Here is a 16,549-nt window from a genome sequence, read left to right on the forward strand (position 1 = left end):
CGCGGTTCCCTAGCCCCAGTCGGTTCACTCTCCCCAGCCCTGCACTCTCAATCACGACACAGAGCCCTCGCCCACAGCCTGAGGGCGGCTTCCACTTCCCTTCTCCCGACCCTGTCAACCGCGCACAAGCCCAAAGGCCGGCCGCCCTGACACGCACGCCTACAGCCACGGCCGCCCTGCGCGCGCCGACACAGTCCCCGCCCCCCGCCCGCGGTGCTTCCGCGGCGTGGCCCCGCCCCTTCCCGGAGCCCGCCTCCCGGCGCTCCCCCCTCCCCGTGCCCCGCCTCCGCGCGTGCTCAATAACTGTCCTCTAAGTCGGTCTACAGACTTCCCCCGCCCCTGAGCTGTTTGAATATGCTAATGAGGCTCTGAGGCCCAGCCAGTAGAGCGGCCGGGCTGGGCATCACGTGACGGGAGTACGTGTCAGGGGCGGAGCCTACGTAGCCCCTGCCCGAGTTAAAATCGGAGAGTGAGAGAGAAAAGCGCTTCAGTAGCGAGAGGGGCTGAGAAAGTGGTGACACCGCTGGGGTGCGGAGGGAGTCCCTGAAACTTCTCCCAACAGCCCCAGGGCCAATCTTCCCTCAGCCCACTCCCCTCTTCGCCAGATCCCTGCTCCCCACTCCCTGCACTGGGGGTGGGGTGGGGAACTGGGCCCGTCTCCCGCGGGGACACACACAGGGGCCGGGAGTGGGGACGGGACCCCCCCCCAGGCGGGGGGCACGGACCGACAGACGTCCGTGCGGCCGCCCCAGCGGGCAGGCAGGCCGGAGGCAGGGGTACGACCGGGAGGACCTGGGCTAGGGAGTTTCCTCTCAACTATCGGGGGAGAAACTCCCCACAGCCGGTGTTTTCCTCCCGGGGGCCGCGTTCCCCGCCCCGCGTAGCGGCGGTTGCTGCCGCCGCAGCCGGTGCCTCCACCTCTGCCATCTCTTCACCACCTCGGGCCCCGGTGTCCCCGACCAGCACTATGCCCATCTTACTGTTCCTGATAGACACGTCTGCCTCTATGAACCAGCGCAGCCATCTGGGCACCACCTACCTGGACACGGCCAAAGGCGCGGTAGAGACCTTCATGAAGGTACCGACTGACCGAGCCCCGGTGGCGACCCCGACCCGGTGGCCCGCGGGGGGCAGGGCGGCAGGGGGGGCGGCGGGGCTACTGCGGGCGCCGCGGGCGCGGGGACCCCTCCCCCACCGCGCGGGCGGGCGAGCGGGCGGGCGCTGGGAGCGGGCTCCGCCGGGCCTGGCCCATGTGGGGCTACTGTGGGTGCGTGGGGGTCGGCGGAGGGTGGCCCTGCGTGTGCGGTACTTTGGGGGCGGCCAGCCACCCTTCTGCCACTGGTAACCTCGCCTCTGTGCTTCCCTCTCTCTCCCTCCCGTCCCCACCCTGGCCCGCAGCTCCGTGCCCGGGACCCTGCCAGCAGAGGAGACAGGTATATGCTGGTCACTTTCGAAGAGCCGCCCTATGCTATCAAGGTAACAGCCCTCGCCCTCCCCCCCTCCCTTCCCTGCTTCCTAGCTCGCCCTCCCCGCCCCCCTCTTCATTATGCTCCCCTCCCCCACGCCGCTCCCGCCTCCAGGTCCCTTTCCCCTGCGGCCTCCCACCCCTCCCCAGCTCGGGAGCGCCGGCGTGGTGGCAGTTTCTGGCCCGCTGCCGTCCCCTCCGGGTCCGGCTCGGCCTGGCGGCGGAGGCGCTACGATCAACATGGCCGACATTTCCCCTCCGCGGCGTGAGCGGCAGCAATGAACTGTGGGGGATATTTATTCAAGTTAGCCCGAGTGACAGCCGGGCCCAGCCTTGCCTAGCCCGGGTTTGCATTAAAAGGGAGAATCAGCCCAAGCTGGCAGGGAAGCCAGGAGGGGGGCCTCGAGACTTGGTCATCACAGAGTGGAACTAGGAAGGCCACCGATTGGTGGGACAGCTGTGGTCAACTTAAGAAGTCCTGCTGCCATCTGCCTTCCACTAGTACCTTCGCAACACCCACCCCTTACACACTTTGGAGGATGTTATGTTAGCAAATTTCCCAGTCAAGTTATTAAAGTATTAAGACTGTTGTTACTTACCAAAAGGTGTAGGGCAAGCAGGTTCATTCTTGGCCACCTATGGAAGCGTTTCCTCACCAGAGACTACAGTTAGAACATGTGACCCAAGCCATATCAATCAAAAGTGAAGTTAACTATACAAACCCGAAGTGGAATACCTGCTTGGTGGACATCACGTTTTAATCGGTGTCCATGTGTGCTCGTGGCTTCAAATGATAAAAAAAAAATTCTTACATCTTTCTTTTCAGGCTGGATGGAAAGAAAATCATGCAACGTTTATGAATGAACTGAAAAACCTTCAGGCAGAAGGACTTACGACTCTTGGCCAATCCCTAAGGACAGCTTTTGATTTGTTAAATTTAAATAGATTAGTAACTGGCATAGACAACTATGGGCAGGTAGGTTGAATACTAAGGTAGAAAAGAGTTGTTTTTATTATGTGTATAAAAAACACAATCCAGCCCAAAAGTGTGCAACATGGAATAGAAGTATAAAGCATAATGAGGTTGAAATACAGTGTACACACAATTCAAAACACCTAAGGTGTATGGTTTTTCTGTCCCTCATTTCCCCCTTTAAATGTATTTGCATTCAGAATTTGAATCTAAATTCTTGACTAGAACATTGACATAAATTTGATTTCAGCCCCTCAAAGTTCATAAAAGACATAAAAGGGAAGTCAATACACCAGTCTGAAACTATGCTCCGTGTAGGTACATATGCACCTATTGCGGTGGGTCACAGCTGCTGGTTGACTTAGCAGTTGTTTCTATATTAGTAAAGTCGTTGGAAGAAATGACTGTTAGATTAGGGTTTATCTTAACCCAGGTAGTATACTTGGGAAGGTAAGATTTGTCAGGAGCATAGTAGTTGGTTGACTACATTCAGATGTCTCTAGAAGCACATAATATTAGAAGTTACTGTAGTAGGAAGTAGCTTCTGACCTTTTAGAGTTTAAAATTTCAAAACCCTTGGGAAAATGAGAAACATAAAAGCTTGCCTATCTACCTGCAGCCCCCTAAAAGTCCCTCATCTGTGAGGATGAGACAAGAGCTTAAATTACAAGTCATTCACCAAGGAAATGTGAGGTGATCCATTATAACTTATGATATTGCTATCCTAGAAATACAAGATACCAAAGAATATGTAGTGCTACACACATGGAGTAATACCACACCCAAGGAATTCAGTATGCAAAGCACTATTACCATAATGCTATATTTAGGAATATGTGTTATATACTTTTCCCAAGTTCCATAATGCACAGTTCTCATGAATTTAGAACACTTCAGGGAAACTCTTCCCATGACTTGACAAGCTATATGCTTCATTTGGGGACAGCTCTTGAACAGTTAACCATCTTTAGAAATGGTGGAATTGAGTCCTGTAGCATTTGAAGTATGCCTTACAAGTCAGACCTCTGAGCAGCATTTCCACCGTTTAATTAGTAAATATTATTTTTTATTTCTTGCTGTTGCTTTGCTACTTGCTGGTCTGTTTCTGTAAAAGCCTTTCCTATGATTTATGTAGTGCTATTTTATCATTTAGGATTTTAATCAAACTTTGCCAAGTTTTAAGATCCATTCCTTTATTTTGTTGTCAGGTTGTGAAGTATAGAACTATCATTTTCCTATTCTGTGTCACATTTCATTGAGGGAACATTATTTGGTTACATCCACCTTCAACTACATACTTTAAATAGCAGAAAGTCCTATAGGAGAACAGTTAACCATGGAGAGATCCAGGGCACTTGTGTACTTACTCTTGTAGGAAGTTTAAGGTTGAAGGCAGAGCTCTTGTCAAAGAGCACTTTGACCAAGAGAAGGAAACCTGGAGATTGGGATGTTCTTACTGACCAGGGTTTATATCTTGTAAGAAGGAAGGATAATGTCTCTCAGTTATTTTAGTGAATCAGCTAGGATTTAGGAAGCAGTGGTAATGGTTTTTGCACAGAATGAAACTAGCTTTGAAATAATTAAGCTACAGTTTCTCAATAAATGGAAAAATTTTGAGTCAGTTTTACTTGGGAGAAGACATTCTTTTGGATTTTTCATCATAAAACCATTTTTTGTTTATTTAAATATCTGATTTTCCTATTTATACAGAAGTTATCAGAATTTTAAATAATTGAAAATATTTAATTCTAAATATTTGAGTATTTGGAAAAGAACTTTGTAGAGTAGCTTTATTCTGTAACCTTAGTATTTTTGTACATAAGTATTTCTTTTTTTTTTTTTTTTGGTTTTTGGTTTTTCGAGGCAGGGTTTCTCTGTGTTTTGGAGCCTGTCCTGGAGCTAGCTCTTGTAGACCAGGCTGGTCTCGAACTCACAGAAATCCGCCTGCCTCTGCCTCCCGAGTGCTGGGTGTACATAAGTATTTCATACTGAATAATAGCAATTCTGGATATAGTCTCAATAGTTGAAGGAAATGAGAGAAGGTGGGTTAACTGGAAGATGGCATGTTAGTCTTATAGAGCATCTATACATCTTAATATGGTTTCAAATTATTTTCTTAAATATGGGTTAAATGTACACACATTTATTTGTACACTTATGGCAATAGCCTTTTCCCTTACACATACTAACACAGGTAATTTTATATAATTAATTGCAAGAACACTAATTTTCATATTGCATTTATTAACTTGGCATTCTTAATTAGTAGGATACTCAGAATTGTAAGGTTTTAAAATAGCTGAGCACAAAAGAGTCCTAAATGGTTTTCTCAAGCACCTTTGGATATTCCACTAACAAATTATCTGCCTATGTAGGTGGTCCTTTTAAATATTTGGTAAACAGTACCCTTGCCTTTAAGAGAAACACCTTATGAAATTGTTTATTGAAGATAAACTTAAATTTTTGTCCACATATGTTAGTAGCTTCAAATGACATTGATCCTTTGAGACTATGAAAATAAGCTCAAGTGGCTAGGCTTAAGAATGTTGATACATTGGACAGTTTCATTATATAGACGTATTTTTATATTGTTCTGTGTTTTTTTGTTTTTCAGTGTTTGTAGCATTCCTTTTCCAATTTTTTAAAGTTAGGTTTACCTGCTGAATCTGACTCTGTCCTGCACATCATGATTTTTCCTGCTGGTCTGACTCTATCCCACTCAGCAGTACTGTAGCACTGATTGAGTTGTTTGTTTGGAATGGTGTGTTTTAAAAAGGGAAATCTCTTTATTGCTTTGAGGATTTTAAATGGGAGTGTTTACTCCATTTGACAATGATGACTTCAGTGTGGATGACCTTTGTTTTTGGAGGGGGGAGCTGGCCTCATTGTAGCCATTGCTGGCCTGGAACTTAGAGGCATGTACCACCATGCCTGGCCAGGCTTTTCCTTTAATGTTAATTAGTGAAGCAGTAAAAAGTTGATTCCTGTTTGAGTTTGTGGCTTTTCGTTCCCCTTAGATTATCAACAATTTCTTTGGTACTTTTAAACTATCAATAACCTTTCTAAGTGGTAGTAGGTTATTATTATACTTGCCTGTATACTGCCTGTACACCAGGTTGAAATGTGACCTGAAACAATAGTGAATAGTCAGTCTTTGTATGGTTGGATATGAAACCAGAACCTTGTGTATGCCAGACAAAGATCCCAGTATAGAGGTACACCCTCTGTCCTATTGGAAAAATTGTAAGCCCCTTAATATGTTTCATTTAAAAATGTAATGACATTGGTGTGTGGAGAGGTGTAGCATGCCACAGTGAATGTAAAGTTAAAGGATAACTTGTGGGAGTGGTTTTATTCTCCCATCGTGCTGGTCCCTGTACTCAAATTCAGGTCCTCCGGTTTGGTGATAGGTGCCTTTCTCTGCTGAGTCATCATGCCATCCCTAAGTCCCTTATTTTAAAAACATATCAAGACATAGAAATCAAATATTCCCATCTTCATTTTTAAGCAGGCAGTTCTATGGTATGAGGTATATTCACATTTTTGTGCAAGCAGTGCCTAGAAAATTAAAACCACCTATTAGTAACTCCAGTTTCCTACACTTCTTGAGGATGCTTTTTCTACTACGTTTTTTTTCTTTGTTTTTTTTTTTGTTTTGAGTTAAAATATTATGTATACATATTATAAGTGTAATCACATAATATAGATGGACCCTCCATCTGTGGGCTTGCTAATCCATGGAGTCAGCCAACAACAGAAGTATCTGAACATACCCTGCGTCTGTACTAAACATGTTTATATGTCATTGTTCACTAAATGCAACTCTTTATATGGCATTAAGATTGCTTTAGGATCCCAGCACTTAGGAGGCAGAGAATCTCTGTGAGTTCGAGGCCAGTCTGGTCTACAGAGCAAGTTTCAGTACAGTCAGGGCTGTTACACAGAGAAACCCTATCTCAAAAAATAAACATACACACACACACACACACACAAAAAAAAAAAAACAATAAAAAACCAAAAATAAGATTGCTTTAGGTAGGTCTGGAGAGATGTCTCAGGTTAAGAGCTGCTCTTCCAGAGGTTCTGGGTTCAATTCCCAGCAACCACATGGTGACTCACAGTCATCTATAAATGAAATTTGGTGCCCTCTTCAGGCTTGCAGGCAGAACACTGTATATATAATCTTTTTTTTTTTTTTTAAATTGCATTAGTTATTTTAAATAACCTAGGGGTGAAGTAAAAGTACATAAGAGGTTATGTGTAGGTTATATAGATAAATACTCTGTATTGTATAGAGAACTTGAGAGTTTGGATTTTGATATCTTTTGGGGAAGACCTAGAACAAACATTGTGGATACTGAAGGGATAAGTGTGTTTGTCTTTTCTTGTTGTTGCTGTTTTGTAGACATGGTTTGCTCTTTGTAACAGCTCTAGCTGTCCTAGAATTTTCTTTGTAGACTAGGCTGGCATAGAACTCACAGAGCTCTACCTGCCTCTACCTCCTGAGTGCTGATGTTAAAGGTGTGTGCCACCACCACCTGTCTAGACTTATTTTAGTCATATGAGTGCTTTTGCCTGTACATATCTGTACACCACATGCATGCTTGGTGCCTGAGGAAGTGATGAGCCTCCATGTGGGTGCTGGAAATTGAACCTGGGTTCTTGCAAGAACAAGTGCTTGCTCTTGACCACTGAGCCACCTCTCAAGCCCATGCTTGTCTTTATGACTAAAGATTATTTATTTGCCCAATCCTTAAGGTTAATCCATGTTGTAGCATGTAGAATTTTTATTACAGTTTTCTTTATTATCAGGAATAATACTACAATTAAATGTATGTGTAAGTATCTCTTTAAGACTGCTTTTGTTTTTTTGTGGATATACATGTAGAAATAGAATAGTAAGTTCTTTTTGAGAAGCTCTTCATAATCCATTCTATAATAATTGTACCATTTACATTCCCAACAGTAGTGCACAAAAGGTTATGCTTCCTATGTTCTGCTGACTCATTCAGGGTCCACAAGCCTTCCTTAGCCATCTTATAGGTGTGAGAAGATAATCATTATTGTTTTGATTTGCATTGTCACATTATTGTTTGTATTAGGCATCTTTTCATGTGCTGGTTAGCCATTTTTATACAGTCTTTGGAGATGTGTGTATTTAAAGTCTTGAGTTAAATATGAACCGAAGACACATACACACATACTGGAGTTTTTGTTTTGTTTTTTGCATTGTTCAAAGTATTGGAGTTGAATTCTGGTCATATACACCCTAGACAAGAACTGTGTGACTGAACTACATTCCCAGCCCTTTGGGTTTTTTAAAATATATATTTTGGTTATTAACCAAAATTCACATGTCTTCTGTCATTCTGTAGGTTATGCTCTTTTGGTGCTTAGAATTGTTTTTATGTAATTGAGTCTTTTTTCCTGTACTTTTTTATGTCTATAAAGGTTTACTTAATCTAAGCATTATTGAAGCTTTTCCTTTATAGTTTTAGAAGATATTTAGACATTTTATCTATTTCAAGCTGATTTTTGTATATAGTATATATAAAGGATCCAACTTTTCTTTTGCATATGACTGTCTCGTTTCCCCAGCACTCTTGGATAGTCTTCTCAAATTCAAGCATTTTTAAGTAATTTGTCGTGAGGGGAGGACTTCCTCCCCATAAAAGTATTGTTTTAGAGAAGAACATCAGTAACAGGAAATGGAGTGCCCAGGCAATCTTGATTTGTCTTTGAATTGCTATATAATACTGAGCAATGGCATCGTCACCCTTTGTCTCTGCTGTGTATTGTGAATAAGCAGCTATGTATCCATACTATTATAGAAGGAATGAGAGGCTTACATCTGATTTATATTTAAAGTGTTCATAAGTGCTTAGTTAGAGACAAAACAAACTTAAAAAGCAGACAGGAAAATGGACTTGGTGGCACAAGCCAAACTTTAATCCCAACAGAGGCAAGAAGGCCAGCCTGGTTTGCACAGTGAGTCACTGCCTTAGGAACAAAAAGATGGACAGTAGTTATGTCTGGTTTACTGTTTTTCCCCTTGTTTCAAATTACCATTATAAAATCTAGTGAGCTTTAGCGTTGAGTTCTATTATTAAATGCTTTGATATCTGTTAGCATGTAGAGTTTTTTTTTGTTTTCGTTTTTTTTTGCCTCATCGGGTTTTTTTTTTAATATTTATTATGTATACAATATTCTGTCTGTGTGTATGCCTATAGGCCAGAAGAGGGCACCAAACCCCATTACAGATGGTTGTGAGCCACCATGTGGTTGCTGGGAATTGAACTCAGGACCTTTGGAAGAGCAGACAATGCTCTTAACCTCTGAGCCATCTCTCCAGCCCCCTGCCTCATCAGGTTTTATTGTGCATTCTAGAGAAGCAGGTGTGAGCAAAAATTCTTTGCCAAAGTTGTCTTATTGGTAGTTGATTGCTATGAGATTTTGGTTTTAAAGAAATACATTAAATGGAAACTGGGATAAATATTGGGAAGTCATTTTTGTTTTTATTTTGTTTTGTTTTTTGAAAGACAGCTTCTCTGTTTAACAATTCTGACTGTCCTGGAACTCACCAGGTAGACCAGGCTGGCCTTGAACTTGACAGAGAGCTGTCTGCCTCTGCCTTCTGGGTGCTGGGATTAAAGGTGTGTGCCACCACTGCCTGGTTTGGGAAGCAGTGTGTTGAATAAAAGCTGGATATGAGTTTAGCTGACTGGTTAGAGGTGTGACAGAAGCTGTACTGTCCTGTTTTTGTTTTTGTTTTTTAAACAGGTCTGATTTTTAAGGTGCTTTCAGGACACACACAAATATATAAAACTTGCTACAGTATCTTTATACTGTAAATCTGTTTTCTAAACACTTAAAGCATTACATAGTTTTGGCATTCCAGAGGAAAATGAAAAAATGACACCCAAAGGACATCATTGTTTCTCTGTGTAGCCCTGACTGTTTTGGAACCCATTTTGTAGACCTGGCTGGCCTCAAACTCTCAGAGGTCACTTGCTCTGCTTCCTGAGTGCTGGGACTAGAGACTTGTGCCACCACACCTGGCTTTAGGTATTTTCTTTAAATGACAAGAGCTCATGTAACCCCGTTTCTTTCATTAAAAAAATTGGTTTCCCTATATAAAATTTGTTTTTGTTAGCTTAATGTAATTTAAACATGTTTTACCAATTATAAACATAATATAGAAGAATTTTTTGTTTTGTTTTGCTTTACTTTGCTTCTGTAACTTTTAAAATTACATTTATTTACTTATGTATTGGGGGCAAAGCAGCCTTTTGGAGGTTAGAGGGAAAATTTGTAGGAATCCGCTCTGTTCTTCCACTATGAGGTCCCAATAAAAAGTCAGGTTAGGCGTGGTAGCAAGTGCCAATTGAGCCATCTTGCTTGCCCCTTTCCCTTTTTTCTTTGGAGTCAAACTCTCTTGTATCCCATGCTGGCCTTGAACTCACTATGTAGCTGAGGATGATCTTGGACTTAGAAAAAGATTTACTTACTTTGTGCATGTTTGCTATTGCCTGTATGTACATATGCATTTGTGCCAGGTATACTGGCTTTGGATCTCCTAGAACTGTGGTTAAGGACAGTTGTAAACTGCTGTTTGGGTGCCGAGACCCACACCTGGGGGCCTCTACAAAGAGCAGAAGGTGCTCCTAACTAACTACTGATTCGTCTTGCCAGCCTGCTCTGTTCTTAAACTCTGATCCTCCTGCCTGCACTTCCTGAGTGCTGTGTTCCACCATGGGGTTTATATAGTACCAGGGGTCTAATGCAAGACTTGATGCAGGCAGGAAAGCACTCTGATGATCTATACCCTCAACCCCTGCTTTAGGTTTTTTTTTTTTTTTTTTTTTTTTTTTATCTTGTCCGTTGTTGTGTTTGTTTTTTGTTTTGTTTTGTTTTTCGAGACAGGGTTTCTCTGTGTGTCCCTGGCTGTCTTGACACTTGCTCTGTAGACCAGGCTGGCTTCAAACTCACGGAGATCCTCTGTCTCTGCCTCCTGAGTGCTGGGATTAAAGGTATTTCGCCATTACCACCTGACTTACTCCATTGTTTTTATTGGGCTACAACTTAAAAAACTCAAATCCTGACCTTGACTGTTAGTGAACTATTTATATATACTCTTGAGCAGAGTTTCATCCCGGCAACTTTTCATTTTTGTGGCTTAGTGTATCTTCTTAAATTTATAGAAGAAAGAAGGCCCAGAAAAGTTAAATGCTTAATTCATTACAGTTTATGAAACATTGAAGCATTTCAAAAGATCATAACTTATTTGAAATAGCCATATATAATTTATTAGTAATTGGTACTTTAATGAGTCTTATTCTAAACTATAATCAGCAGATTTTCTTTATTTTAATTTTTCTGTCTGTAAGTGATACAGTGTGACGTCTTGTGGTTTCTGTTTGAAAATAGCATTCAGTAGCTGGGCAGTGGTGGTATACACCTTTAACCCAGCACTTTGGACGCAGAGGCAGGTAGATCTGTGAGGCCAGCTTGTAGACAGAGTGAGTCCTAGGGTAGCCAGGTCTATACAGAGAAACCATGTCTTAAAGAACAACAGCAGCAGCAACAACAACAACAAAAAATAGCAAAGAAAATAGCATTTTGTTTGGCTGTTACTTTTAACTTTTCTTGTAACATTTAAGTATTTGTTACCTTACTAGCTTCAATTCAGTGTTTCCCCTCTGGTTTGGAAAAAAGGACACTGTATAAGGGGTGGTTGATAGGCTTTTATAACATTCTCTTTCTGTCTGTGTAGCTTTGGCGCATGTCCTGGAACTTGCTCTATAGACCAGGCTGCCCTCGAATTCACGGAGATCCACCTACCTCAGCCTCCCAAGTGCTGGGGATTAAAGGCAGGCACCACTATTGCCTGGCTTGATTTTTTTTTTTAAATATTTATTAATTATGTATACAATATTCTGTCTGTGTGTATGCCTGCAGGCCAGAAGAGGGCACCAGACCTCATTACAGATGGTTGTGAGCCACCATGTGGTTGCTGGGAATTGAACTCAGGACCTTTGGAAAAGCAGGCAATGCTCTTAACCTCTGAGCCATTTCTCCAGCCCACCTGGCTTGATTTTATGACATTTTTAAGGACAAAGTTTTAATAATACAAATTTTGCAACTTAGTTTATTTTGGTGTGTGTATGTATCTTTATCTGCTGAGCCATCTCCCTGTCTCCTAGGCCAAGGTTGTAATATATGTATGTAGTTAATAGAATTTTTGTTTCCACATTTTCACACTTTATTTTCTAATCTAGGTAGTTAACATATAGCTGATTACTTGTCAGTTAATTAGTTGATCTTTCCATTGAGCCAGCCAGTAATAGGGCTCTAGTAATAACTTCCCTGTACAGCTCTGTAGTTGTTTGTCAGTCTTTTTGTCTAATGGTTTTGAAAATATTTAAGCGTTATGTCTTGAGTCAGAAAAATGTGACTGGCTTGCTTATTGGTTTATACCACACTGGTGAGTTCCTGGCAGGTCCTGCTTTTCCACTAGGGCAATTGAGTAGAAGAGCTCACCATAGATGACCAGGCTGAAGGCTGAGTGATGTGTAACCCACGTTATTACTGTGATGTTATTTATTTTGTCAGTTTCCCTTCAGATTTTAAATTGAAATAATGGAAACCTAACATTGGTTTAATCCTGCTTTCACCCCACCCCCCAGAACATTGTGGTGACTCAGAAAACCAAAATTCCTAACAAACAAGTATATGTGCTGGTCTGCCCCACCTAACAGTTTATGTTTTGACAAGTCCTTTAATCTCTGTGATCTTCAACTTTCTCATCCACAAACTGTTGTCAGTACCAGTCTTGAGAGTTTTGTAAGGATTAGAAATAATGTTTATTAATCAGCCTAGCAAAATAAAGTTGATGAGAACTGTCATCCTTAGTATTAAGGAAAACACTTACAGGATAAAAGCTTCTGCTCTAAAACTGACCAGATGCTGAAATCTGTTGTATACTTGTTCTCCACCCCTCCTCCCATCAGGAAGCTATCTATTATTTCCGGCTGAAATCATAGCTTTTGCTGTAGGGAACATGTTTCTTGGTTTTAATTTTGAGTCTCAATATGTTGTTCTAAAAATATATTTTTAAAACAACTTTACTAAAGTCTTTCCTGAAAATCTTCATTTATCTTTTCAAAAGCAGATTTATACTAACAGACACATGCAAATACATTTGTGAATTTCAGAATAAGAAGGATCTTCTGTCTTTAGGAATCTCAGATCAGTCTATTTCTAGATTATTTATTTTAGAATTCATATTGGTGATGGTTAGAATGGGGTATGTTTTAGAAGATACGTTAGGAGGCCAAGTAAATTCCTTTTTTTAATTTGGAGGGTGTTCTTGATATATGCTATTTGAAACTTGATTACTTAAGAGATACATTTGTATGTTGAAAGACCTCTAAATTGTCAACCTAGTGATTTTTCATAATGAAAATGTGTTCTAATCCTTTATATACTTGTCTTTCCTGAAATACGTACCTTAAAAGATTATGGAATCTTTTCCATCAGTTTGATTTACCTTTATATAGTATGGGGCTTGTGGTAAGGGTCCTGACAAGGATGTAGAAGAATCTTATTTTCTACAAAACTTTATTGCTAGTTGTAAATCTGTGAGCAAAGATAATTATATTTTTACCTGTTAGATGGTACAGCTTATGATTAATAAATGACAAAACTATTGGTTTGTTAAAATATTTTCGTCTTAAAGATTTTGAACATTGTTAGATAATAGAAAACAAAACTCTTAAGGCATATTTTGGAACTTAAAGATTAAAAACTCCAAATGCAATGATTTCAAAATTAAAAACAATTATTTAAAGTAAGAAAGTTAAGATGATTTTATATTCAGTGTGCTGAGGAAAGTTAGTCCATAAAGACAGTGGGTGATTACAAAGACTGTATCATGAGATGGTGAGGGTTAGTTCTTTTGAATTACCAGAATTTAGCAAAACAATAATTTTCATATCTTTGTTAATGTCTAAATTGTGATAACTCATGATCTTTTATGTACTTTTACAAATGTAAAAGTTTGAATTTTTAACTGGTAAATTAGAAAAAGAAGAGATCATATGCAGAAAAATGGGCCTAAATGAAGGAATAAAAGGTCTTTATTTTAAATTTTTCTGTTTATTCTAACTTTTGTTAATCTGGAATGGATAATGTCTGATCTTCAACAAGGTATATTGAATGCAGAACCTAATGTAAAAAAATATTACATTATGTTTGTAGAGTTTCTGGTCTAATGTGTAGTAATGTTTTAAATTGGTTGCAGTCTGTATTTTGAACCATATGTGATGTCTGCTTCTTTATCATCCATATTAATATGCTAAAGCCATTGTCTGCTCTGTGTGCAATTCAGAGGGCTTATAGGTATTTTGGGAGAACTGTGGAAGTATAACCAGCTTGCCTGGCAAACTCTTGAGTTTGACCTCTGGTACTACAAAACAGATAGTAAAACATGTTTTGAAAGAGGTCTAGACAGAAAACTAAATTAAAATCCATTAAAAAAAATTCTTTAGGAAACCTTGAAACTAACTTTGTCTAACGCAGTTAAGATTTACTCTCAGTTAAGATTTACTCTCAGCCATAGCATATGGGAAATAATACCTAGTTGTGAATGTTTTTTTTTTCTTTTCAGAAAGGTAAAGTTTTGTCACCAATTTTTGTGATCTGTAACATATATCGACTATTTCACTATTTATAGGGAAAGCTGTTGCAGAATTCCCTGTTTTTGTTTTCAAATTTTTAATTTAAAAATAAAAATTAGTATATGCATGGATGTTTGGTGGGCATCTGTCTGTGCATCACAGGTGTGCCTGCTACCCCTGGTGTCCAGAATAGTGTGTTGGATTCCCTGAGATGAGTTATGGATGATTGTTTCTCACCATGTGTGTACTGGGAATTAAACTACGGTCCTCTGGAAGAGCAGCCAGTTCCCTGACTGCGAAGCCTTTTCGTAGCACTCATATATTTTTATTTATTTTTAAAGACAGCATTGTGTGTAAATTTATTCTTTTGAGAGCCTGTTTGTAATGTAGATGTTTTGAGAGAAGTAACCAGAATAATCATACATTCAAGGTCCGCTTTTTAGAGTATTTAAAATTAAATTTGACTTTAGAGTTCAAGAAACGATTTAGGGGACTTGACATATGGCTCGGTGGTTAAGAGTACTGTCCTCTCTTTCAGAGGACCTGGGTCAATTCCCAGTGCCTGCATGGCAGCTCACAGCCATCTATCTGTATTTTTAATCCTAGTAGATCTGTCAACCTCAGATACCAGGTGCACATGGTATAAAGATGTACATGTAGGCAGAACACCCATAAACAGAGTAAATCGATGAATAAAAATGATTTAGCCAAGGTAGTGTCTGCAGATTCTGTGGTAATCAGCTACCCAAGGAGATCATTAAACTTGACGATAGGATGGACAGCTCCATGTGAGTTGTTGAGGCAAATTGAGTTTTAATTTTTTTTTTTTTTTTTTTTTGCCTTCATTTACCTGTCTTTGAAAATAGGGTAGTGGTGTGTGCGTTTAATCCTATCACTTGGAGGCAGAGACAGGTGGATCTCTGAGTTTGAAGCCAGCCTGGTAGCTGGTAGACCAGAGCTAGTTCTAGGACAGGCTCCAAAGCTACACAAAGAAACTGTCTTGAAAAACCAGAAAAAATAACAACAACAACAACAAAAACCCCAGCAACCTTGGCTAATAAGTTTCTAATGTATCCTTTATGTATAGTCAGGCATACTATTTTTAAAACATTGTTTAAGATGAGGATTTTAGAGGTGGAGTGATGGCTCAGTGATCCTGTTGTAGAGAACAGGTTCCTAGCATCCACATGGAAGGTCACAATCATCTATAATTTCAATTTCAGGAGATCCAGTCCTCTCTTTTGACTTCCTCAGGTACCAGACACATGTGGTGCCCATGTACATATGCAGGCAAAACACTCATACACTTTATAACAAATCTTAAGAAAAATTGACTACCCGAGTAAAGTAATGTTTCTAGATTCTAAAACATAAAACTTAAAATTCTGGTTTTGGAATATTGACTCTGGAAGTAAGCCTATTACTTTATTTGAAGTCTTTATTGACCTCAATAATTATATTTTGTTTGGAATCTATAGCTGACCAATTGTATGTCTATCATGATAATTTAATGACTAGTTCTACTCTTAGGAATGAGCTGTAGTAATTCAAATTTTGGAACTTTTTTGATATACTCTCAAGACATACCCATTCTACTTTACAACATTCCTTGCTTACAGCTGTATATTTGAAAAGGAAGTTTTAGATGGAAGAAAATTATGAGCTAGTTTTAGAAATTAAAATTTTTTTTCTGCTTTTGGTGATAACTTTGGCCTAGTGATATATATTTTAATATCTCATTTGTTTATTTCTGAGCATTTTTTTCTGTCACACAGCAAAACACAGAGTGGATAATAGATACAGGTTAAGTTAAGATGCTGTGGTAGGAGAGGCAGAGAGATCTAACTCTTGGTTCACATTTTTTCTTTAATAGAAGCCTCAACCATAGCAAAATAGTAATCAGGCTCTTGGTTCTGCACATGTGTGGAATGTGGTTGCTTAGGAAGAATATTTGAGTTCACTTCGACAAAATAGATGTAACCACAACCATTTATACTGAGTGCTCAGGCCTAGTTTTCTTTTGCTTTAGATTAATTATAACTGGTTTAAGGGTACAATAAAAGTTCCTTTTCCAATGCTTTTTTAGGGTTTTGAATAAAATGAACAGACTTCTGTCCCTGAGATTTGTTTTTGTATTTTTAAAGAAATTGACTTACAATTTTAAAACTATTTTCAAAATAATTTAACATTTCATAAGCTTATCAATATTGCAAAAATATTGGTTCTAGGTGGGCTCTTTACATTAATTCTTTTACTTTTTTGAAATTTTATGCTTTCATTGACGTTTAACACCATGATCAGTTGCTTATTGAACTATTAGTTTTATGTGAAAGTGGGGATTTTTACTTCTTATTGGTCAATATTAAAATCAGATTTTCTTTGCTGTTTCTTTGGTTTGAATTGATTCTCACAGTGTACAATGGCCTAGCCTTG

At 39.8% G+C, this 16,549-nt stretch overlaps 1 protein-coding gene across 3 annotated transcripts in view; it reads left to right on the forward strand.

The window, feature by feature from the left end:
- The first annotated feature begins 426 nt into the window (after positions 1–426).
- Positions 427–16,549, forward strand: part of Ints6 (integrator complex subunit 6) — a 79,076-nt gene continuing 62,953 nt past the window's right edge. For 2 of the 3 annotated variants that reach the window (XM_057785964.1, XM_057785965.1), the window contains exons 1-3: positions 427–1,078; positions 1,399–1,476; positions 2,292–2,441. In XM_057785964.1, the coding sequence (XP_057641947.1) occupies positions 968–1,078; positions 1,399–1,476; positions 2,292–2,441 (339 nt within the window). In that variant the 5' untranslated portion in view covers positions 427–967. Of the gene's footprint in view, positions 1,079–1,193; positions 1,268–1,398; positions 1,477–2,291; positions 2,442–16,549 lie in introns of those variants that run through there. The other variant, XM_057785966.1, reaches the window with a different exon arrangement.

The sequence above is a fragment of the Chionomys nivalis genome, chromosome 12, assembly GCF_950005125.1.
Source record: "Chionomys nivalis chromosome 12, mChiNiv1.1, whole genome shotgun sequence".
NCBI classification, from domain to species: Eukaryota; Metazoa; Chordata; class Mammalia; order Rodentia; family Cricetidae; genus Chionomys; species Chionomys nivalis.